The sequence below is a fragment of the Hemitrygon akajei genome, chromosome 12 (genome assembly GCF_048418815.1).
Source record: "Hemitrygon akajei chromosome 12, sHemAka1.3, whole genome shotgun sequence".
NCBI lineage: Eukaryota > Metazoa > Chordata > Chondrichthyes > Myliobatiformes > Dasyatidae > Hemitrygon > Hemitrygon akajei.
The window spans coordinates 113,296,109-113,319,497 of NC_133135.1; the positions used below are offsets into that span (position 1 = coordinate 113,296,109).

Genomic DNA, 23,389 nt, shown 5'->3' on the forward strand with positions numbered 1-23,389 from the left:
GGTAATTATTATAATCTAGCTGCCTACCTGTCAGAAAATGTCCTTGGTGGTAAAGCATTTAACCATTTCGACTCCACCCACTACATATGGACATAATGTGGGGGAATAGACAGGCTGAGTGGATATCAAGATTTTACACAGAGCAAGAGGATGCATTTAATATTGTGGGATTTGGGCATTCACTGACAGTGGATACAGAAGTTTTTGATTATCGTCTGTCATGTAATGGCATCAGCCGATAACTCAGCAGTTTAGCTGGATACAATCTCTCAGAGATAATGAACAAAACGAGCTAAAACAATTGCACTAAAACAATTTTCCCTTCTAGGGAAAACTGTGAGGAATTAAATAGTTTCACACAAGCAGGACTCTTCATTGCACTTTGATGCATATGACAATTAACAAACCTGATGGTCACCTCCATTCTGACCAGCAAGCCACTTTCTTTTCCTATAACTAGGATGAATTGTTTGATTGCACAAAAGAACCACATATTACAGTTGGCAGTTGATGCTTTGGGCCAAGACCACAGCATCTGCAGAATTCCTCATGTTGATTCAGTGATTTAGTGTAGTTTTCTTAAGAAGTGAGCTTTCCTTTGAGAGAACTGGGAGCCTACTCTCACACACCTATTAAATTTCATACCTAGTGTTGCCCTGACACCAAAATGGTTCTAAAGTGCCTGGTAAAGCAAGTAAAGTAAAATTTCTTGATTAAGTGGAGGTTGAATCCTAAATTTATTTACCCAGGCCACAATGGAGACTTTCTGCCAGTAAACCACATTGCTGTGCTCAGCTGCATGTGGCAAAGGTAATGTTGCAGTAGTTATGGGGGATTTCAACATGCAGGTGAACTGGGAGAATCAGGTTGGTGCTGGACCCCAGGATAGGGAGTTTGTAGAGTGCCTATGGGATGCATTCTTGGAACAGCTTGTACGAGAGCCGACCAGGGACAAGGCTATTCTGGATTTAGTGTTATGTAATGAACAGGATTTGATAAGCAATCTTGAAGTAAAGGAGCCATTAGGAGGTAGTGACCATAATATGATAAGTTTTTATCTGCAATTTGAGAAGGATAAGGGCAGATCGGAGGTGTTAGTGTTGCAGTTGAACAAAGGAGACTATGGAGTGTTACGAACCCCGTAAATGGGTCACTTACCAGCAAAGATAGAGATGTCCGTTGAAGTCTGATGATACTATTTTTAACAGTATTTATTAGTAAAAATACACAAAAATAATATCAATGCAAATATACAGATAATATACGTCGTCAATACTAAATCTAAAAGTGCGGGTATAATAATAATCAATAAGAAATAAGCTCTATCGTTGTCTAGGGGATAATGTATTGTCCGATGGAAATATATAGTTTGTTCAGCTCATGCAGGCTGCAGCCGTTGGGGACCGCTGTGTTGCAATTGTTGGAGAGAGAGAGAGAGAGAGAGTGTGAGAGAGAGAGAGAGATCATGGGAACATTTACCCCTACCGGTTTTTCCAACCTTTATGATTTCGATCCATCAGGTGTCTCGTTGTCGTGGCCGTTCAATTGTGGCCTCTCCTTTAGCTAAACCGTTCTTCCGTGGTGAGCCTGCCACCCAGGCAAGGGAGGACGCACACAAGCCCCCACTGGCTTTCGCTATAAAACGCTGTCATGGGATCTCTAGCGTTTCTCCTGGTGCGTCTAAAGGGGTTGATCCCCAGACCCCTCTTTTAACCTTACTCACGGGGTCTCAGATGTCAATCAGGTTGGGATGATGCAATCCCTCAACCAGACTACTCTGGTTGTCCCCTGAGGGGTTTCAATGAATAGTACGGTACTCAATACACAATTCCTTCTCCAAGAGACAATGGCATTTTATCAGTGGTTCCGTTCCGCCGATGTCAGGACACATTCCAAACCTTGTGTATTCTGGATGTCTCTTTCCCATTTCCTGGGTCCCAGACCCGAAATAATAGCGATCTTGCGATTCTCAAAAAGGAGGGGGCGACTTTGTACCCTTCGGCCCCTCAGAGTTGCTTCACATTCGTAACAGGAGCCATGAGGGAGGAGCTGGCCAAAGTTAACTGGACAGATATCCTAGCAGAAAAGACAGTGGAACAGCAATGGCAGGTATTTGTGGGAATAATGCACAAGGTGCAAAATCAGTTCATCCCCCAGAGAAGGAAGGATTCAAAGGGGGGAAAGGGGCCACAGTGGTTGACAAAGGAAGTCAGAGATTGCATAGCATTAAAAAAAAGGAAATATGACAGAGCTAAGGTGAGTGGGAGGACAGCTGATTGGGAAATTTTTAAGGAACAACAGAACTTAACTAAAAAGGCAATACGGGGACAAAAAATGAGGTACGAACGCAAGCGAACCAGGAATATAAAGGAGGATAGCAAAAGCTTGTTTAGGTATGTGAAGAGATAGTTAAGAACAATGTTGGGCCCTTGAAGAATGAATTGGGTGAAATTGTTATGGGAAACAGAGAAATGGCAGAAGAATTTAATAAGTACTTTAGATCTGTCTTCACTAGGGAAGACACAAGCAATCTCCCAGATGTATGGATGGGCCAAGGACATAGGATAACAGAGGAAATGAAACAGATTGACATTAGGAAGGAAACGGTGATGAGTAGACTGATGGGACTGAAGGCTGACAAATCCCCAGATCCAGATGGTCTGCATCCTAGGGTACTAAAGGAGGTGGCCCTGGAAATTGCGGATGCATTGGTAATCATTTTCCAATGTTCCTTAGATTCAGGATCAGTTCCTGAGGATTGGAGAATGGCTAATGTTATCCCACTTTTTAAGAAAGGAGGAAGGGAGAAAACAGAGAACTATTGTCCTGTCAGCCTAACATCAGTAGTGGGGAAGATGCTAGAGTCCATTATTAAAGATGAAATAGTGGCATATCTAGATAGCAGTGATAGGATTGGGCCAAGCCAGCATGGATTTACCAAGGGTAAATCATGCTTGACTAATCTATTGGAGTTTTTCGAGGATGTAACCAGGAAGTTAGACAAGGGAGATCCAGTGGATGTAGTGTACCTCGATTTTCAGAAGGCATTTGATAAGGTCCCACATAGGAGATTGGTGGGTAAAATCAGAACACATGGCATTGGGGGGAAGATATTGACATGGATAGAAAACTGGTTGGCAGATAGAAAGCAAAGGGTAACGGTGAATGGGTGTTTCTCGGAATGGCAGGTGGTGACTAGTGCGGTCACCACTAGGGCTCGGTATTGGGACCACAGCTGTTTACGATTTATGTCAATGATTTAGATGAAGGCATTGAGAATAACATCAGCAAGTTTGCTGATGATACTAAGCTGGGTGGCAGTGTGACATGTGATGAGGATGTTAGGAGAATTCAGGGTGACTTGGATAGGCTGGGTGAGTGGGCAGATACTTGGCAGATGACATTTAATGTGAATAAGTGTGAGGTTATCCACTTTGGGAGTAAGAACAGGAAGGTAGATTATTATCTGAATGGTATAGAGTTGGGTAAGGGAGAAATACAAAGAGATCTAGGAGTCCTTGTTCATCAGTCACTGAAGGTGAATGAGCAAGTGCAGCAGGCAGTGAAGAAGGCTAATGGAATGTTGGCCTTTATTACAAAGGAAATTGAGTACAAGAGCAAGTAAATCCTTTTGCATTTGTACAGGGCCCTGATGAGACCACACCTGGAGTATTTTGTACAGTTTTGGTCTCCAGGGTTAAGGAAGGACATCCTGGCTGTAGAGGAAGTGCAGCATAGATTCACAAGGTTAATTCCTGGGATGTCCGGACTGTCTTACGCAGAGAGGTTAGAGAGACTGGGCTTGTACACGCTGGAATTAAGGAGATTGAGAGGGGATCTGATTGCAACATATAAGATTATTAAGGGATTGGACAAGATAGAGGCAGGAAATATGCTCCAGATGCTGGGAGAGTCCAGTACCAGAGGGCATGGTTTGAAAATAAGAGGTAGGTCATTTAGGACAGAGTTAAGGAAAAACTTCTTCTCCCAGAGAGTTGTGGGGTTTGGAATGCACTGCTTGGAAGGCAGTGGAGGCCAATTCTCTGGATCCTTTCAAGAAGGAGCTAGATAGGTATCTTATGGATAGGGGAATCAAGGGATATGGGGACAAGACAGGAACCGGGTATTGATAGTAGATGATCAGCCATGATCTCAAAATGGCGGTGCAGGCTCAAAGGGCCGAATGGTCTACTTCTGCACCTATTGTCTATTGTCTAAATGTCCATCTTCATCAGTAGAAAATGATGTCAGCCATGCAGATATTTGCTTTTACTGAAGAAATGTAACATCAGAATCAGGTTTATTATCACCAGTGTGTGACGTGAAATTTGTTAACTTAGCAGCAGCAGTTCAATGCAATACATAATCTAGCAGAGAAAGAAAAAATAATAATAAATAAAATAAAACAGAATAATAGATAAACAAGTAAATCAATTACATTTATTGAATAGATATTACAAAATGTGCAAAAACAGAAATGCTGTATATTAAAAAAAGTGAGGTTGTGTCCAAAGCTTCAATGTCCATTTAGGAATCGGATGGCAGAGGGGAAGAAACTGTTCCTGAATCACTGAGTGTGCGCCTTCAAGCTTCCTTATCTCCTGCCTGATGGTAACAGTGAGAAAAGGGCTTGACCTGGGTGCTGGAGGTCCTTAATAATGGACGCTGACTTTCTCAGGCACCGCTCCCTAAAGATGTCCTGGGTACTTTGTAGGCTAGTGTCCAAGATGGAGCTGACTAGATTTACAACCTCCTGCAGCTTCTTTCAGTCCTGTGCAGTAGCCCCTCCATACCAGACAGTGATGAAGCCTGTCAGAATGATCTCCACGGTACAACTATGGAAGTTTTTGAATGTATTTGTTGACATGCCAAATCTCTTCAAACTCCTAATAAAGTATAGCTGCTGTTTTGCTTTATTTATGACTATTTCAATATGTTGGGACCAGGTTAGATCCTCAGAGATCTTGACACCCAGGAACTTGAAGCTGCTCACTCTCTCCACTTCTGATCCCTCTATGAGGATTGGTATGTGTTCCTTCATCTTACCCTTCCTGAAGTGCACAATCAGCTCTTTTCGTCTTACTAATGTTGAGTGCCAGGTTGTTGCTGCAGCACCATTCCACTAGTTGGCATATCTCACTCTTGTACACCCTCTCGTCACCACCTGTGCTTCTACCAACAATGGCTGTATCATCAGCAAATTTGTAGATGGTATTTGAGCTATGCCTAGCCACACAGTCATGTGTATACGGAGAGTAGAGCAGTGGGCTAAGCACACACCCCTGAGGTACGCCAGTGTTGATCGTCAGCAAGGAGGATATGTTATCACCAGTCCCCACAGATTGTGGTCTTCCAGTTAGGAAGTCGAGGATCCAATTGCAGAGGGAGGTACAGAGGCCCAAGTTCTGCAACTTCTCAATCAGGATTGTGGGAATGATGGTATTAAATGCTGAGCTATAGTCGATGAACAGCATCCTGACATAGGTGTTTTTGTTGTCCAGGTGGTCTGAAGCTGTGTGGGGAGCCATTGAGATTGCGTCTGCCATTGACCTGTTGTGGCAATAGGCAAATTGCAATGGGTCCAGGTCCTTGCTGAGGCAGGAGTTCAGTCTAGTCAGGACCAACCTCTCAAAGCATTTCATCACTGTTGACGTGTGTGCTACAAGATGATAGTCATTAAGGCAGGTCATATTATAGCTTTGATGCCTTCACTTTGGAATATGTTTCGTTTCACTGAATGATCAGCTGTTGCTTAGAATATTATTGTGTTTCCAGTTTATGACCCCAATGATACTTGAGCACCAATAAATTAAACACTGGAAGAACTCAGCTCGTCAAACAGCATCTATGGGGATGGACAGTTAATGTTCCAGTAAATAACTGGAGGAATGGGATTGCTCCAGGTTGGCATAGAGACAAGCCCTTTGGCCCATCAATTCTTTACTGGCCATCAGCCATCCACTGTCACTAATCCTATATTAATCTTAGTTTTTTCTCCCCATATTCTCATTAACACCAACCACCCCTCAGATTCTACACATCATGTTTGCACTGTGGATAATTACTATCATCAATTAACCTCCTAACATGCTGCTTCTGCGAGGAAACGTGTGTTGTTGGATCACACTGGGAATCCAGAATGGGTGCAGATTCAAGGAAACTCAGACATAAAGTCAGGTTTAACATTATGGAAATAGAATCTCACAGTTAATATTGCACATTTATTGTCAATGAATAGAGCAAAAAAAAGATGATGGCTGGATTTTATTTTTGTGTGAAGGGCTTTGTTTAAAACAGCATGTTAAACAAGCGTTTAGAATAAGAACAGAAAAAATAATTTAAACTTTTTTTCTGGTATGGGGAAAGGTCAAGATTGCATGCACTGCTGGATCTAGCAGTTGAAGAAAAAGTTAGTTCACAACTCATCAACCATTAACAGAGTTCATGCAGTGCTGTATAATGGTGTGGTTGCACTGTATAATATAGCTGTAAATATATAATTGGATGATTATCTGGGGAACATGATAAATATGGTTTCCAGATCTATTCTTATTTTGTAAAATGAAGTCAAGCTACTGGCTGTTTCCTTTGTTAGGTGAAGATGGTCAAGCGAGTCGCTATCATTGGGGCTGGAGCCAGTGGGCTAGCGTGTATAAAATGCTGTTTGGATGAAGGCTTGGAGCCTGTATGCTTTGAAAAAAGCAACGACATTGGAGGGCTCTGGAACTTCCGGGTATGTTTGGGTGTTTTATTATATTTTTTAGTGTTTCAATGCCAGCCCTTGCCAATAAAAAGTGAAAATACTCAGCAGATCAGACAGCATATGTGAAAAGAAAAACGGATAATGTTTCAGGCCTGGGAGCCCTAATCCATTATGGAGTTATTGTAAGATCATGAACCCCTAGACCACCAAAGGTCCAAAGGTTCATTTATTATCAAAGCATGTATCCATATAAACTCTGAAATTTGCATTTCTCTGGATTGCCATGATAAAAAAGAAAGAACGTTAAAGTCATTCAAAGAGAAACATCAAACCCACACTCCACCCCGTACAAAAAAGAGCAGCTTCTCAATCATCATCCCCCCCAAAACCCCCTTTCCTCTCGCATAACAGAACGGAAAAGGAACAGGTGATTTAAAAAATACAGAAAAGTATAAAATCTATAAGGCTAAAAAGTTCATAGTCCATAAACACAACAGTCCAATCCATAAATGCAGGACCACCATACCACCGACATTCATCAAAAGAGAGGGACACCACACGAGGCAGAGAGGCCTACCCGCCTACCACAGCCAGCCACACAGTGATCGGCCGCTTACAGATTCTTTTTCCAGCAGCAATCGAAAGGCAAGCAGTTGATGCTAAAACTTGTGCTCACCTTTTTCAAACATGGTCTCGAAGTTTCTTGGCATCGAAGCCGTCCGAGTAGGCGCCCGCTTCCCGGAATCTCTCGGAGCCAGTAAAGCACTGAATCACTCAAATGATCTCCAAACTGTAAATCGCAGGCTCCAACAGTTTTCTAATTGGTTTGGATTGGCCATGGGTTTGATTTTTTAACTTTATATCAGAGTAATTCTCAAAATTGACTCCCCACTTCTCTATCCAGCTCTCACAATGAAGCTTCATTGTGAAGAGGGAATACAACTCCAGGACTGTGTAACACTGTCACGTGTCACAGGTACAATTGTGATAATGATCCAAAACTATGGAATTCTCATTGTTTGGGTTTGACAATTTAGGATGTATATTTACATTGAGGGGTCCAATAGCATTCCATTCAGAATGGGACTGAGAACCTCGATCATGCACTGGGAGTACAAGGAGGACTTATGGTATGCAGGCAGTAGGAAGAGAGCATCATCTCACAACATGCCCATCTGCTCTCCCCTTAGTCACCTCATCCCAGTCTGTCTGAGGTTCCCATGTTTAGCTACCTACAGTATCAATGGATGTAAACTTTGCTTGATTCTGAGATTCTGCTCAGTAATAAGAAAGTGACATTGTTAATCTAGGGGTCCACAGCACTGAGTTACAGAGATATGGCATAGAAGCAGGCTTTGAGTCAATGGTGACCATCAATCATCCGTTCATCGAATCCCATCTTTTATTCTCCCCACCTTCTCATCAACTCCACTCAGATTCTACCATTTGCTACAAACAAGGGACACTTTGTGATGGCTAAGGAACCTCACAGCCTTTGTGATGTGAGAGTAAATGAGCACCGAGAGGAACCCCATGCAGTCACAGGAAGTAAATGCAAACTCCACACAAACAGTGTCTGAGGTCAGAATTGAACCGGGTCTCCAGTGCTATCAGGCAATGGCCCTGTTAACTGTGCTACAATGCTCCTCTGCGCACTGAAGTGTTTTGCCAAAGTACTTCACAAGTCATACACTCCTGTACTTACATTAAAAGTATTAGAAATATATAATTGTAGAGGCAAAACTGGAATGTTTAAGTCAAGCCGTGTTCTCTTCTTGTTGTGAATTCAGAGTCAGAAATTAAACTGGGGAACATGAACATTATCAAGATCTTCCCTCCACCTTCCTTGAAATTGGAATTTCCAATTGTTGTGTTTATGTAACCCACAAAGAACTAGCAAAATTTAAGCTGATGCGATCAAACAGTAAGGAAAAAATGATAGATGCTTTCCCTTACAAAAGAAAGAGTAATTGAAGTTGGATAAATGTCTTTTGATGTTCTGTCCATTTATTTCTCAAATAACAGCATTCATTCTTTCTGCTGTGAAATGTCCATTAAAGTACTGGACAATACTGCTTGTTGTATGATCAATGAGCAGATTTTTATGTGCTGGACAGTTTCAATCTGTTTATGGTACACTACAGGACTGTACTGAAGACCAACAACTGAGTGTAACAAAAACGAGAAAATCTGCAGATAATGGAAATCCAAAGCAACACACAGAAAATGCTGGAAGAACTCAGCACGTCAGGAAGCATCTATGGAAAAGAGTATAGTCAACATGACTGGATGAAGGGTCTCGGCCCATAACGTTCGCTGCTTACTCTTTTCCTTAGATGCTGCCTGGCCTGCTGAGTTCCTCCAGCATTTTGTGTGTGTAACTAAGTGTAACAACTGGTTTTGCCTGCAGGAATCTGTCAGCAATTTTGACACCTGTGTTCAGATTTTCCAACAGTTTGCAGGTTAACTAAAGCCAAGCAAAATCCAAGCCACGCTGTGATTATAGGTCACACCATGAACAGTCAGATTATTGTGGCTCAGAGAAATTAGACTATTGCTTGCCGTTCCTTTGTGATGGAAGTACAATAAAAATATGCAAAAAAAATCCTTCATTCTCAAAATGAAATAACTTGTTGGTGACTTTACTGTAGTACAAAAAGTTATGAACATTTTGGAGGACTGTTTTGAAGATGGAGAAAAATGCATGAACAGTTTTACAATAATTTCCTAATAAATGTATTCTATTAATTTTATTCAGGAAGATGTGACAGATGGGAGAGCTAGCATCTACAAGTCACTGATCATCAATACCTCCAAAGACATGATGGCCTACAGTGATTTTCCAGTTCATGAAGATTATCCAAACTATATGCATCACTCAAAGATTATGGAGTATTTCCGCCTTTATGCTGCACATTTCAATCTGTTGAAGTACATACGATTTGCGGTAATATTTAGATCTGTTTTCTAAAAATATTATAGATTGTATCAAATTGGAACTTATTCTGCATGGGATCAGTTGTAAAATTGCCTATCCTGTAAGCGGAAATCCATGAGTGATTGATGTCTCTATGAAGGGTTATTTGGGTACAGCTGGCTCCAGTGTGTCTAAATCAGCCTGTGTCACTGAAGCAGTGGTGATGCAGCAGAGTAAATTCCAATTGGATCTTCGCTTATGGTTTAAAGCTACAACAACTTCCCCTGTGAACTGAATCCTCCACAGGTACTGCTTCTCAGCTAGATGCAAGTAGCAATGATCCCCTGTTTCTGTGTTGTGCTCTTCAGTGACTCTATTACCCAGTGACTCTGTTTGATGCCATCTATATCCCCTCAACCCCAGATCCATTGTTAGCCTGTCTCCATTCCTCCTGTCGTCCACAACCAGCTCCTTTGTTTTTGCAAAATTGAGGGAGAGGTTGTTTTCTTGACACCACTGTGTTAGAGAAATGACTTCTTCCCTGTAGGCCACCTAAAGTAATAACACTAAGGTCTATTCTGCACTGTACCTCAATAAGTGAATATATTTCATACAAATTGTATGCTCACTCACTTCTGAGCATTTCCTGTAGACTATTCGGTATTAATTTGGTTCTGGGTAGTGAACCAGGCTATTCCACCTCATGCAGATTGGAGCTTGCAGTATCAGAATGAGTTCAAATTCAGTTTAGAAATCTGATGGCAGAGGGAAAGAAACTATTCTTGAATCACTGAGTGTGTTCCTTAAGGCTTCTGAACCTCTTTCCCTAAGGAAACAATGGGAAGTGGGCATATCCTGGGTGGTGAGGGTCCTTAACGATAGATGCTACCTTCCTAAGGCACCACTCCTTGAAGATGTCTTGGACACTATGAATAGGTAGTACACATGATGGTGCCAACTAATCTTACAAGTTTCTGCAACTTACTTAGATCTTGTGCATACCAGATGGTGATGCAGCCAGTCAGAATGCTCTTCATGGTACATTTGTAGAAGTTTGAGTTTGCCCAGAATCACAATAAGCACTTATTTACACTATATAACATCACCTCCACACTTCATGCAGGAACAGTTACCTATTACTTTGCATCACTGCCACAACGAGGCTGAATTATTCCAAACACTCCTGGTGAACCCCCATTTTCTCGTCTCTATGAAGTTAAACTAGCCCTTGAGACTATATCTTGCACGATGTCCTACTCACCCAGCATCTTTATTCTTACTGACCTTCACTGGCTCCATGACCTTTTTGTGTTCGCGTCCATTTGTAGCCTTTTCCTTCAGAATGCTGGAGCAGAAAGGCTTGTAAGACTTTTGTTGAAGAAACTGAGTGGAGCCCTGTAGAATGGTTTTCTAGATGATGTAGTAAAATAGGAAGATTCAGCAACTGACACAACGCTAGTAGTACAAATCCAAAGGAGATCACAGAACCAAAGAAAGGCCCTGGAAGGATCTGAGATGAGGTGAGGAGTCTAGAATTCTCCAGCATGCTATAAACCATTTGATGGTGCAAGGACAGGAATAATAAAGTTGAGCCACTATTATTGGATTATTTTTACCACAATTATTGGTGGATACGCTCTTATTCCTGGGAAGAAATCCAGATGCTCAGCAAGGTACCAGTTGATCAGTTATTGAATTGACTTTATTTCTTACGTCCTTCATATACACTAGGAGTAAAAATCTTTGTGTTATGTCTCCGTCTAAATGTGCAATTTGTAGTAATTTGTAATAAATAGTATGTAGAACAAGACAGCCAGAATAAAATAGAAGTACAATTGTATCAGCATGAATGAATCGGTCTGATGGCCTGGTGGAAGAAGCTGTCCTGGAGCCTGTTGGTCCTGGCTTTTATGCTGCAGTACTGTTTCCCAGATAGTAGCAGCTGGAATGGATTGTGGTTCGGGTGACTCGGGTCGTCAGTGATCCTTCAGGCCCATTTTACACACCTGTCTTTGTAAGTGTCCTGAATAGTGGGAAGTTCATATTCACAGATGGGCTGGGCTGTCTGCACCACTCTCTGCAGAGCCCTGCGATTTAATGTAGGACACAGCCTCAGGATAGAGGGGCGCCCTTTCAAAACAGAGATGCGGAGAGATTTCTTTAGCCAAAGGATGTTGAATTTGTGGAATTTGTTGCCACATGCAGCTGTGGAGGCCAGGTCATTGGGTGTATTTAAGGCAGAGATTGATAAGTTCTTGATTGGACATGGCATCAAAGTTTACGGAGAGAAGGCCAGGAACCGGGGTTGAGGAGGAGGGAAAAAGAAGGATCAGCCATGATTGAATGGTGGAGTAGACTCGATGGACCAGATGGCCTAATTCTGCTCCTATGTCTTATGGTCTGTTTTGGTTCTTGCTTTAGACCAGTGTCTCCAGTATTACACAGCAGGCAGATTTCTCCACCACCGGACAATGGGATGTAGTGACAAGCGACACTGAGGGAAATTTGGAAACAACTACCTTTGATGCTATTTTGGTCTGTGTCGGTCATCACGCTGATCCTTATTTACCTCTGGATACATTTCCTGGTGAGTAAAATGAGTATATTCATCAGTTAAAGCATAGATTGAGGGGTGGGAGATGGATTTTTCTCAGCCTTCGCTGAAAGTAGAAATGTTGCTGGGCTTTCTTGGCTATGGAGCTGGTGTTGAGGGACTAGGTGAGATTCTCCGCCGGTGAACACCAAGAAATTTGTTGCTCTTAATGATCTCTACTGAGGAGCCGTCGATGTTCAGCATGGAGTGGTTACTCCGTGCTCTCCTGAAGTCAACAACCATCTCTTTTGTTCACGTTCAGAGACAGGTTGTTGGCCCTGCACCAGTCCGTTAGCCACTGCAGCTCCTCTCTGTAAGCTGAAAACACTTTATCTACAGTGTAAGACATTAATAAGAAGGATTTCCATTTGCAGTGTTTCATGAAGCAACCTCTGTATACCAAATACTATAAATATATTTTTGTTTACAATATTTTACATCTACCCTGCTGTGAATCTATGGTCAGCGATGTCACCCAAAAAGCAAAGTGATAATGACCAAGCCTTCTGAAAAATTCAGTAGATCCAGCATTTGGAGACAAGTAGTGAAGTAGCTTGCTGGGTCCTTGGTGAAAGATAGAGAGCCGATAGAATGAGTAGTTTCCAAGGTGGTGAGAACAAAGAACTGTGATCCCTCTGGGATGAGAGATGACACCACTATTGACATTTTATACTAAACAATATGATACTTCAGAATCAATGATAATTTAAAAATTTGTAGACCATATATGAATGCTCAACTTGGATAATGACCATGACTTTTGTGTAATTTGGTGAATATGGAATGGATGTGTAATTGGAAAATTGTTCTAAAAATAGACAACTGCGAAGTATTACATTTAGTAGGAAAAAATAGGAAGCCATATTTTACCTGGAAAGAAAGGAGTCTAAATGAAGAAGTAGATCAAAGAGTTCTTAAAGAGCAAATATTTATATCCCTAAATGTTTTCATCAAGCAAAAATGTGCATACTCCATATTTCATTTAGTAAAACAAAAGTATTATCTGTTTGTTTTCTCTGTTTGACTACCCAGAAAGTTGAAGCAATTTTCCAGCATTGCATAGGTCATGATCACAGGTAATGATCCCTGGATTTGTTTTGCCAACAGTTCCTAGAAATTAGCTCCTGCTTTCTGTGAGTCAATAAGCCTTGAGCATTAATCATGCCAGCAATTCCAAAAGTTGCATGTTTAGAAAAGGGAAGCATTGTGCACTGCTCCAACACTTGTGATTTGTGAAAGTAGCCCTGGATTCTGCTATTTCCCCTTTCCTAGCCACCCAACCAACCACCTCCCACCCACTCGCTGAACATTGGTCCTATACTTTAGTTGTACATGTTCTCTGTTATCTCCATTTGACATGGAGCTTTGGAAGCTCTGGGAAATTTCAATTATTTTCTGAACTCAATTAAAATAATGCCTTTCATTATTTAAACTCTCACATTAGCAAAAAAAATTCATAATGTAATTATCTGAAAGTATGAATAAAGGAGCAATTCTTCAATGTGTGCTATTTTTGGTACTCTTTGATTTAAAAGAATGACTATCAGCCTAATGGTTTGTTGAAAGGGTTTTGAAAATTAAAGAATATTTTAAGAGGTAGGAAAGATAAAACATCATTATAGGAGGAAAACATTTGGCCTGTATAACACCTTTGATAGAAATGTGAAAGGGGAAAGAACGGTAATTTTGAAGTAGGGTTGGGGAGCATGGACATATTTAACATGGCTAAAAAATACTGATGGGTTTTGTGATTATTGAGTCCCCAGGTTCAGTCTACAACTGGTATATTGAAGCTGATTAGTTGTAGAAATTGAGCAGGAAATATTAAGGCAGACGGAAAAGAGAACAGACAATAAACCAGCCAGAGACTTAGGGTAAATAATAACTCTGTGCTGAAATTTCAATGATGCTTTAACTTTTCATGAAACTTATTTAGCTTACTGTGTTATGTATACTGACCATAATTACAGAGTTGTATTGTATACTCACCAAGCAAAATCCTCTAACATTGACTGTCTTAATTTTCCCCAGGCATAGAAAAGTTCAAGGGTCAACACATGCATAGTAAAGAGTATAAAGATCCCCAAAAATTCGAAGGAAAAAGAGTGGTAGTAGTTGGAATTGGAAACTCTGGGGTCGACCTTTCAGTTGAAATCAGTCAACTTGCGAAACAGGTGAGGAGAACACAGACCACAGAATGTAAATCGCTTTTTAAATACTGTGTGCGTGAAAGGAAACTTCCATCTGTCTGTATCTGCCTGGCAGGTGCCGTTCCAAGCCTCATCTATTATATGATGTTACAAAAACTCCTTCTCTTCACCACCCTTTGCATCAGCACTTTCCAATCAAGTGACACAAATCTGACGTGACAATGGATACAACAAATGAGGATACGGGAATGTCCACTAGTCCACTAGTCACTTCAGCATGTTCTCCCTTACAATAAGACAAGGGCTGATCTATGTCTGTTTCATCCATATGTTTCCTTCTATGCTCCAGTAGATTAAGATCCAGTCAAGTTTTAGGTTTAAGATTCAGTAAGCATTTACTGCAGTTCTCTGATGATCATTGACTGGAAGAAGCCTTCTCTCTTTAATGGCCTAATTAGACATTCCCCACCAGCAAAAGCAGTTTCCCTCTCCTGTCCAATTACCTTAAAAGCAATAGACATAAATAAAATCATCTTTGAATTTTGAATAAATGGCCAAGTTTACATTCTCTCCTTGTGTAACACCCTGGAAAAGGTTTCACTGCTAATGCAATAGTCTTTCTATAGAAGCAGTGTTTGGGTTATAGTAGAGGTAACAGGTGCTCTGGAATGTGACCTGGGTCTTTTGTTTGGCGGGAGATAAACACAGAAGATACTGGAGAAAGCCAGTCGTAGGATAAGACCTGGTGGCGGACCGTGATTCAATGGAGCCAGGCACCGAGATCGACTGAGAATTGGTGAATATGAATTTTGACATGATGGGAAGAGTTGAACTCCAACTTGTCCATATTTGTCCTTTGGAAGGACAAACCAAGGTAGAACATACAAGGTAAATGGTAGGACACTGAGGAGTGCAGTAGAACAGAGGGATCTGGGAATACAGATATGTAATTCCCTAAAAGTGGCGTCACAGGTTGATAGGGTCGTAAAGAGAGCTTTTGGTACATTGGCCTTTATAAATCAAGGTATTGAGTATAAGAGTTGGAATGTTATGGTGAGGTTGTATAAGATATTGGTGAAGCTAAATTTGGTCACCTAATTTCAGGAAGGATATTAATAAGGTTGAAAGAGTGCAGAGAAGGTTTACAAGGATGTTGCCGGGACTTGAGAAACTGAGTTACAGAGAAAGGTTGAATAGGTTAGGACTTTATTCCCTGGAGCGTAGAATAATGAGGGGAGATTTGATAGAAGTATATTAAATTATGATGGGTATAGATAGAGTGAATGCAAGCAGGCTTTTTCCACTGAGGCAAGGGGAGAAAAAAACCAGATGACATGGGTTAAGGGTGAAGGGGGAGAAGTTTAAAGGGAACATTGTGGGGGGGCTTCTTCATACAGAGAGTGGTGGGAGTGTGGAATGAGCTGCCAGATGAAGTGGTAAATGCAGGCTCAGTTTTAACATTTAAGAAAAATTTGGACAGGTACATGGATGAGAGGAGTATGGAGGGATATGGGCCAGGTGCAGGTCAGTGGGACTAGGCAGAAAAATGGTTCGGCACAGCCAAGAAGGGCCGAAGGGCCTGTTTCTGTGCTGCAACGTTCTATGGTTCTATTTGACGGTCCAATTATAATGGGCCCTTTTAGTTCTTTTTTCTTTCTTTTCTTTACTAACCCTTAAGTTAAGATTCATAAAATAATTCCTTTAATCATATGCAGTGCGCTGTCTATTGTTTCTTGGCACAGAATTGTAACAGGGTAGCAAATTACACGGCATCCACACAAACCGGGGTTTGGGGTGGGAGAGCTGTCTCAATTTCATACAGGCAAGGAAACTAGTGGGGTTTCAATTGTGGGGGTATTATCCCAGATTGATTCTGTTGGATGCTGTGTGATTGCCCTGAGCGTTGATCCAGTGGGTTGTGTGTTTAAGCCTGTGTTAAACTATTGTCTGGTAAAGTGATAAAGATACGTGGTTATGGATACTGCAGGGGTCGGCGTATAGTCTCATGAGATGGAATAGCTACGGATTTGTCTATTAAGATAGAGGCGGTGACCACATGCACTCATTCCTTGGGTTCTGTGGGTACTATCAGAGGTTTGTGAAGGACTGCTCTAAAGAGGGTCACCCTTTAAATCAGCTTCTGTGTGGTTACAGTCCCTTGAGGAAGAAAGGAAAGAGAACAAAAGGGGGGGATGGTAAAGACTATATTAGCCCTTCAGAGCCTTTCGAAGCAAGATGGGATGCGAAATGTAAAGAGGTTTTTCAGTTGCTGAAGGAGCTGCTGATGAAAGCGCCTGTGCTGGTATTTGCAGACCTCCGGTTGCCGTAAGTATTGCATACAGTTGCCAGCAGACAGGGCTTAGGGGTGTTCTGTTTCAGGATCAGGGCATGGGGTTGAAACTTGTCGCTTTCATCAGGCGAAGTCTGTCACCCTCTGAGCAAAACTACCCCACGCACAAATTAAAATGGGATGTGGTGGATAAGCTGTGACTATCTCTATGGTGCCAAGTTTGAGGTGAGGACGGACAACAACCCATTAACTCATATCCTGACCTCGGCAAAAATGGATTCCACAGGCCATCGGTGGTTGGCGGCGTAGTCTGCCTATGATTTCAGCCTGGAGTACCGGCCGGGAAGCTGGAACATTGATGCCGATGCGTTGTCCTAACGGGCAAATGAAGGGCTGGACAGGGACAGAGAGTGAGAGAGCGTTCCTGCCCCTGAAGTCAAAGCCAGTTTCCCATCATGGGAAAGGCAGAGGAAAGTCAGGTAGGTCATTTGGGAGCTTTTGATGGTACCATTCCACAAGCTCATTGCAGCCTGACTGCTCTGAAGACAAGGCAATTGCCAGAATTGTGTCCCGGGGAAGTGGCCGCTGCTCAGCACGATGACCCTTGCATTGGTATTGTTTGGTCAGCGGTTGCAAAAGGGGACCTGGCCCAAGCGGGCAAGATGAAACACGCTGTGGTATCTCTACTACTGAGAGAGTGGTCCAGATGGAAGTTGTGGAACCAGATCCTATACCAGGTCACATTGCCTCCAGACCATCCTCGGCGTTCCCAGTTGGTTCTGCCTGAGAAGTATCGGAGGATTGTGTTGAAGTCACTTCATGATGATTCCAGTCATTTGGGGGTTGACAAGACCTATGGATTGCTCAGAGATTGGTTCTACTGGCCCTGAATGAAGCCGGAGTCAAAGAGTGCTGCAAGTCATGCATTTGATGTATACGGAGGAAGACGCTGCCTAGGAGGGCCGCTCCGTTATCCCACTTGCAGAGTGCGGGGTCACTTGTTCTGGTGTGTATGGATTTCCTATCAACGATGCCAGCACCAGATATACGCAAGCTTCCTTGCCAACGATCAGAAGGTGTCTACCGTGGCCAATGTGTTATGGGAGAAGTACTTCATTTACTATGGCATCCTTGGGTGGATACATAGTGATCAGGGATGGAATTTCGAGAGTAGGCTCATACATGAGTCACTGAGCATGCTTGGAGTCGAGAAGTTGAAGAATACGCTTTATCACCCACAGGGTGGTCCCCAGCCCAAGAGGTTCAATTGGACCTTGCAAGACATGCTCGGAACCTTAGATATCTGTAAAAAGAACAAGTGCAGCCAACATATTGGACATCTGCTCGACTGATACAACTATACTCAGAATGAAGCTACCAGGTACCATATTAACTGATGTTTGGGTACGAAGCGAGGTTGCCCATTGACCTCTGTTTTGGGACTGGCAGGGAAGATCTACAGCAGAAGATTTATCTGAATTATGTGTGGCTGATATGAGAAGGGAGCTGCAAAAGGCTTATGAACTAGCTGAAGTTTTGGCTAGCAAGCAGAATCAAGGAAATAAGAGGAGGTAAGATCAAAAGGTTAGGTTCTCCCACCTAATGCTTGGAGAGTGAGTCTTCGTAAAGAATTTGGGGCATCCACACAAACTGGGGTTTGGGGTGAGAGAGCCGTCACAGTCTCATGGGTTTGGCAGGACCGGAGTGTGTCTTCCCTAGACTTACACAGCCAAGGAAACTAGCAGGATTCACTTGTAATCCATTCCAAAGAACAGTAACTTTCTGATGAAACAGTATCACAGTTACCAGGACTGAAGGGCTTGGGCAATAAGGAGAGACTGGATAGTCTAGGACTTTCTCTCTGAAGTGTAGTGAGATTATAGAGGGTATATAAGGCAGTGAATCCAGAACTTCGCACCAAACTCGTTGACCAAATGGAACAAGCTTTCAAAGCAAATACAGCCACAACCATGGAGGAGAGGTGGCAATTCATTTGCGACACCATCTATAACACCATGTCATCCCTCGGGAAGAAAGAGAGGAAACACCAAGATTGGTTTGAATCTCACCTGTCTGAGATGGAACCTGTCATCAATGCCAAGAGAGAAGCTCTGATCAACTACAAAAGAGACTCGTCAGAAAAGAATCTCACTGCACTGAGACTCGTCAGAAAAGAATCTCACTGCACTGAGAACGGCAAGAAACAACGTTCAAAGGACAGCTAGACGCTGCTCTATCGACTACTGGCAGAACCTGTGCCAGAACATCCAGACCTGTGCCGACAGTGGCAACGTGCAAGGCATGTATGAGGGGATGAAGAAAGCCTCGGGCCCACCGCTAGCAAGATCGCTCCGCTGAAGCCCAAGGACAGTGAAGTCATCAAAGACCGTGCCAGGCAGATGGAGAGGTGGGCCAAACACTACCAGAACCTGTGCTCCACTGAGAACATGGTCACTGAGTCAACCCTGCCCTACCTGTCATGAAAGAACTGGACCTACCCCCAACAGAGGAAGAACTCAGCAAGGCCATCGACTCACTTGCTCACGGCAGGGCACCAGGCAAAGACAGCATCCCTGCAGAAGTGATCCAGTGCGGGAAACCAGTGCTCCTAAGCCATCTTCACGAGCTGGGAGGAGGAATTAGTTCCCCAAGACATGCGAGATGCAAACATCATCACATTGTTCAAGAGTAAGGGAGACCGCAACGACTGTCTTAATTACAGAGGCATATTCCTGCTCAACACCAATGGCAAGGTGTTTGCCCGAGTGGTTCTGCAGCGACTGCAGACACGTCTACCCTGAGTCCCAGTGTGGCTTCAGAGTAGAGAGATTCACCATCGACATGATCTTCTTACTCAGGCAGCTTCTGGAGAAGAGCCGGGAACAGAGGCAGCCCTTGTACGTTGCCTTTATCAATCTGACCAAGGCTTTCGAGCTGGTTAACAGCAGAGGCCTCTTCGCACTCCTGAAGAAGATTGGATGCCCATCAAAGCTGCTGAATCTCAGCGTCTCTTTCCATGACGGCATACAGGGGACAGTACAATTCAATGGATCATCCTCAAGAGCCCTTGCCCATCCAAAGCGGAGTGAAGCAGGGTTACATCCTTGCCCGACGCTCTTTGGGATCTTCTGTTGTACGCTTTTAGGACATCTGATGATGGAACCATCACTAGGTCTGACAGCAAGCTCTTCACCCTTGCACACCTAAAGACCAAAGTGCGTCAGGTCCTTATCCGGGAGATACTCTTTGCTGATGATGCCGCAGAAGGACCTCTTTACTCCTATACTCAATTCCTCTTGTTATAAAGGCCAGCATGCCATTAGCTTTCTTCACTGCCTGCTGTACCTGCATGCTTGCTTTCATTGACTGATGTACAAGAACACCTAGACCTCATTGTACTTCCCCTTTTCCTAACTTGACTCCATTTAGATTGTAATCTGCCTTCCTGTTCTTGCCACCATTGTCTTGCTGGAAAATGAGTCTTCTCCCAAGTCACAGTTCTCTTTTTCAATCTTTTTATTAGTATTAAAAATATTATGAACAAAATACAGTTAATATATTAATAAAGGGATTACAAACATACAAATTCCCATTACACATGAAGGAATACATAAGCAATGAATACAGTATAAATAAGTTTTCCCAAAACATGAACCATATAGTATATATATGAACAAGGTAAATCTAGATATTTCATAATATATAATATATAAAAAAAGAAAAAGAAAAAAAATATATGCAAAATTACTAACCTACTAATCTAATATCTAAGGAAAAAAAAGAAAACAAAAAAAAGAGAAAAAACTAAAGAAAAAGAGAAAAAAAAGGGCTGTTTATAGTATCTCACAAGAATACATAAACATCAATGTCGTCAACTCCGATCCTCTCAACATACATACGATTAAAGCTGAAAAAACCAATAAGCTTGGCACAGGGCCATATTACATCATATGAAAATATTGAATAAATGATCTCCATATCTTTTCAAATTTAATAGAAGTATCAAATACAGCACTTCTAATTTTTTCTAAATTTAGACATATCATAGTTTGAGAAAGCCAATGAAATACCGTGGGAGGATTAATTTCCTTCCAATTCAACAAAATAGATCTTCTAGCCATCAAAGTGAGAAAAGCAATCATTCGACAGGCGGAAGGAGATAAATGGAGTGAGTCCATCATCGGTAAACCAAAAATTGCAGTAATAGGATGGGGTTGTAAATCGATGTTCAGTACCGCAGAGATAATATCAAAAATATCTTTCCAATATTTTTTCAAAAGCGGACATGACCAAAACATATGAGTTAAAGACGCGATTTCTAATTGACATCTGTCACAAATAGGGTTTATATAAGAATAAAAATGAGCTAATTTATCCTTGGACATATGGGCCCTATGTACAACCTTAAATTGTATTAATGAATGTTTGGCACATATAGATGATGTATTAACTAATTGAAGAATTTTATCCCAATTCTCAATAGAAATAATAAGATTGAGCTCTCTTTCCCAATCATTTTTGGTCTTATCGAAGGGCACTGAACGTATCTTCATAATTATATTATAAAGTTTTGATATAAGCCCTTTTTGAAAAGGGTTTAATTCAAACAAACTCTCCAAAATATCTGAAGACACAACATTTGGAAACGTAGGAAGTACCGTACTTAAAAAATGCCTAACCTGTAAGTATCTAAAAAAATGATATCTAGGCAAATTATATTTATTAGATAATTGCTCAAAAGACATAAAACAATTGTCCAAAAATAAGTCGGAAAATCTTAATAAACCCTTCGTTTTCCAAGCCAAAAAAGCTTGATCTATAATTGAGGGATGGAAAAAACAATTAGCTACAATAGGACTATTTAAAACGAATTGAGTCAACCCGAAAAATTTCCGAAATTGAAACCATATACGTAAGGTATATTTAACTATTGGGTTGTCAATTCGTTTCGGCAATTTAGAAAGAACAAAAGGGAGAGATGTCCCTAAAATAGAACCTAGAGCATAACCTGATACCGATTTAGTTTCCGAACTCACCCAATGAGGGCCAAAAGGACCATCCCATTCTTTCAACCAACATAACAAATATCTAATATTAACTGCCCAATAATAAAATCTGAAATTGGGTAATGCCAACCCACCTTCCTTTTTTGTCTTCTGTAAGTGTGTTTTACCTAACCTGGGATTTTTATTCTGCCATATATATGAGGAAATTTTTGAATCAACATTAGTAAAAAAGGATTTCGGAATAAAACTTGGTACCGCTTGAAAAATATATTAAAATTTAGGTAAAATAACCATCTTAATAGCATTAAACCTACCTATCAGAGATAAAGATAATGGTGACCACTTAGTAAACAAGCCTTTAATCTGATCAATTAAGGGTAGAGAATTAAACCCAAATAATTCTTTATGGTTTTTTGTGATTTTAATCCCTAAGTAAGTAAAAGAATCATTAACTAATTTAAAAGGTAAAATATCATAGCTTGGGACCTGTCTATTCAAAGGAAACAATTCACTCTTATTAAGATTTAACTTATACCCAGAAAACTCACTAAATTGAGCCAACAATGATAAGACTGCTGGAATAGATTTCTCAGGGTTAGAGATGAATAATAATAAATCATCTGCGTACAAAGATACCTTATGAATATCTGTTCCACGATTAATACCCAAAATATCCTGTGATTCTCTGATGGCAATTGCCAAAGGTTCTAAAGCAATGTTAAATAGTAATGGACTAAGAGGACAACTTTGTCTAGTGCCCCGAAATAAACGAAAAAATGGAGATCTTTGATTATTAGTAAACACCGAGGCTACTGGAGTTTGATAAATCAGTTTAATCCAAGAAATAAAGGTCGGACTGAAATTAAACTTCTCCAGCACATAAAATAAGTAAGGCCATTCAACTCTATCAAATGCTTTCTCCGCATCTAATGAAATAACACATTCTGAAGTGTTATGTGAAGGAGTATAAACAATATTCAGTAATCTCCTAACATTGAAAAAAGAATAGCGATTTTTAATAAAACCGGTTTGGTCTTCTGAAATAATTTGGGGTTATACCTTCTCCAACCTGGAAGCCAGTAACTTGGAAAAGATCTTAGAATCCACATTCAATAAAGATATTGGTCTATAAGATGCACAGTCAGTAGGGTCTTTATCTTTCTTCAGTATTAAGGAAATGGAAGCTCTATAAAAAGATTGTGGCAAATTCCCCAATCTAATTGCTTCTTCAAAAACCTTGCATAGCCAAGGAGAGAGAGTAGCAGAAAAACATTTTTAAAATTCTACTGTATACCCATCTGGACCTGGTGCTTTCCCTGAATTCATTGAGGAAATAACCCCTTTAATTTCCGCATCCGTGAACGGAGTATCTAATACTGAAAGATCATCGGATGATAATTTTGGAAAATTCAATTTCCCAAGAAAATCACACATGGTATTATGATCCTGAGGGAATTCAGATTGATACAGGGAGGTATAAAAGTCTTGAAAAGACTTATTTATCTCATCATGGTTAACTGTCAAATCCCCATTCTGCTGACGAACCTTAGTGATTTGACGTTTAACCCAAACATTCTTCAGCTGACTAGCTAACAGTTTTCCCGATTTATCACTATGTATATAAAAATCAGATCTGGTTTTCATTAATTGATTTTCAATCGGAGATGTAAGTAATAAACTATGTTCCATTTGGAGTTCAACCCTCTGTTTGTAAAGCTCCCTACTAGGAG

The 23,389-nt window shown here is 41.3% G+C and overlaps 1 protein-coding gene across 5 annotated transcripts in view; it reads left to right on the forward strand.

Moving 5' to 3' along the window:
• The window catches only part of LOC140737396 (flavin-containing monooxygenase 5-like), a 114,863-nt gene that overhangs the window by 69,313 nt on the left and 22,161 nt on the right, over positions 1 to 23,389 (forward strand). For 4 of the 5 annotated variants that reach the window (XM_073063876.1, XM_073063879.1, XM_073063877.1 and 1 more), the window contains 4 exons: positions 6,596 to 6,733; positions 9,462 to 9,650; positions 12,042 to 12,207; positions 14,245 to 14,387. In XM_073063876.1, the coding sequence (XP_072919977.1) occupies positions 6,602 to 6,733; positions 9,462 to 9,650; positions 12,042 to 12,207; positions 14,245 to 14,387 (630 nt within the window). In that variant the 5' untranslated portion in view covers positions 6,596 to 6,601. Of the gene's footprint in view, positions 1 to 6,595; positions 6,734 to 9,461; positions 9,651 to 12,041; positions 12,208 to 14,244; positions 14,388 to 23,389 lie in introns of those variants that run through there. The other variant, XM_073063880.1, reaches the window with a different exon arrangement.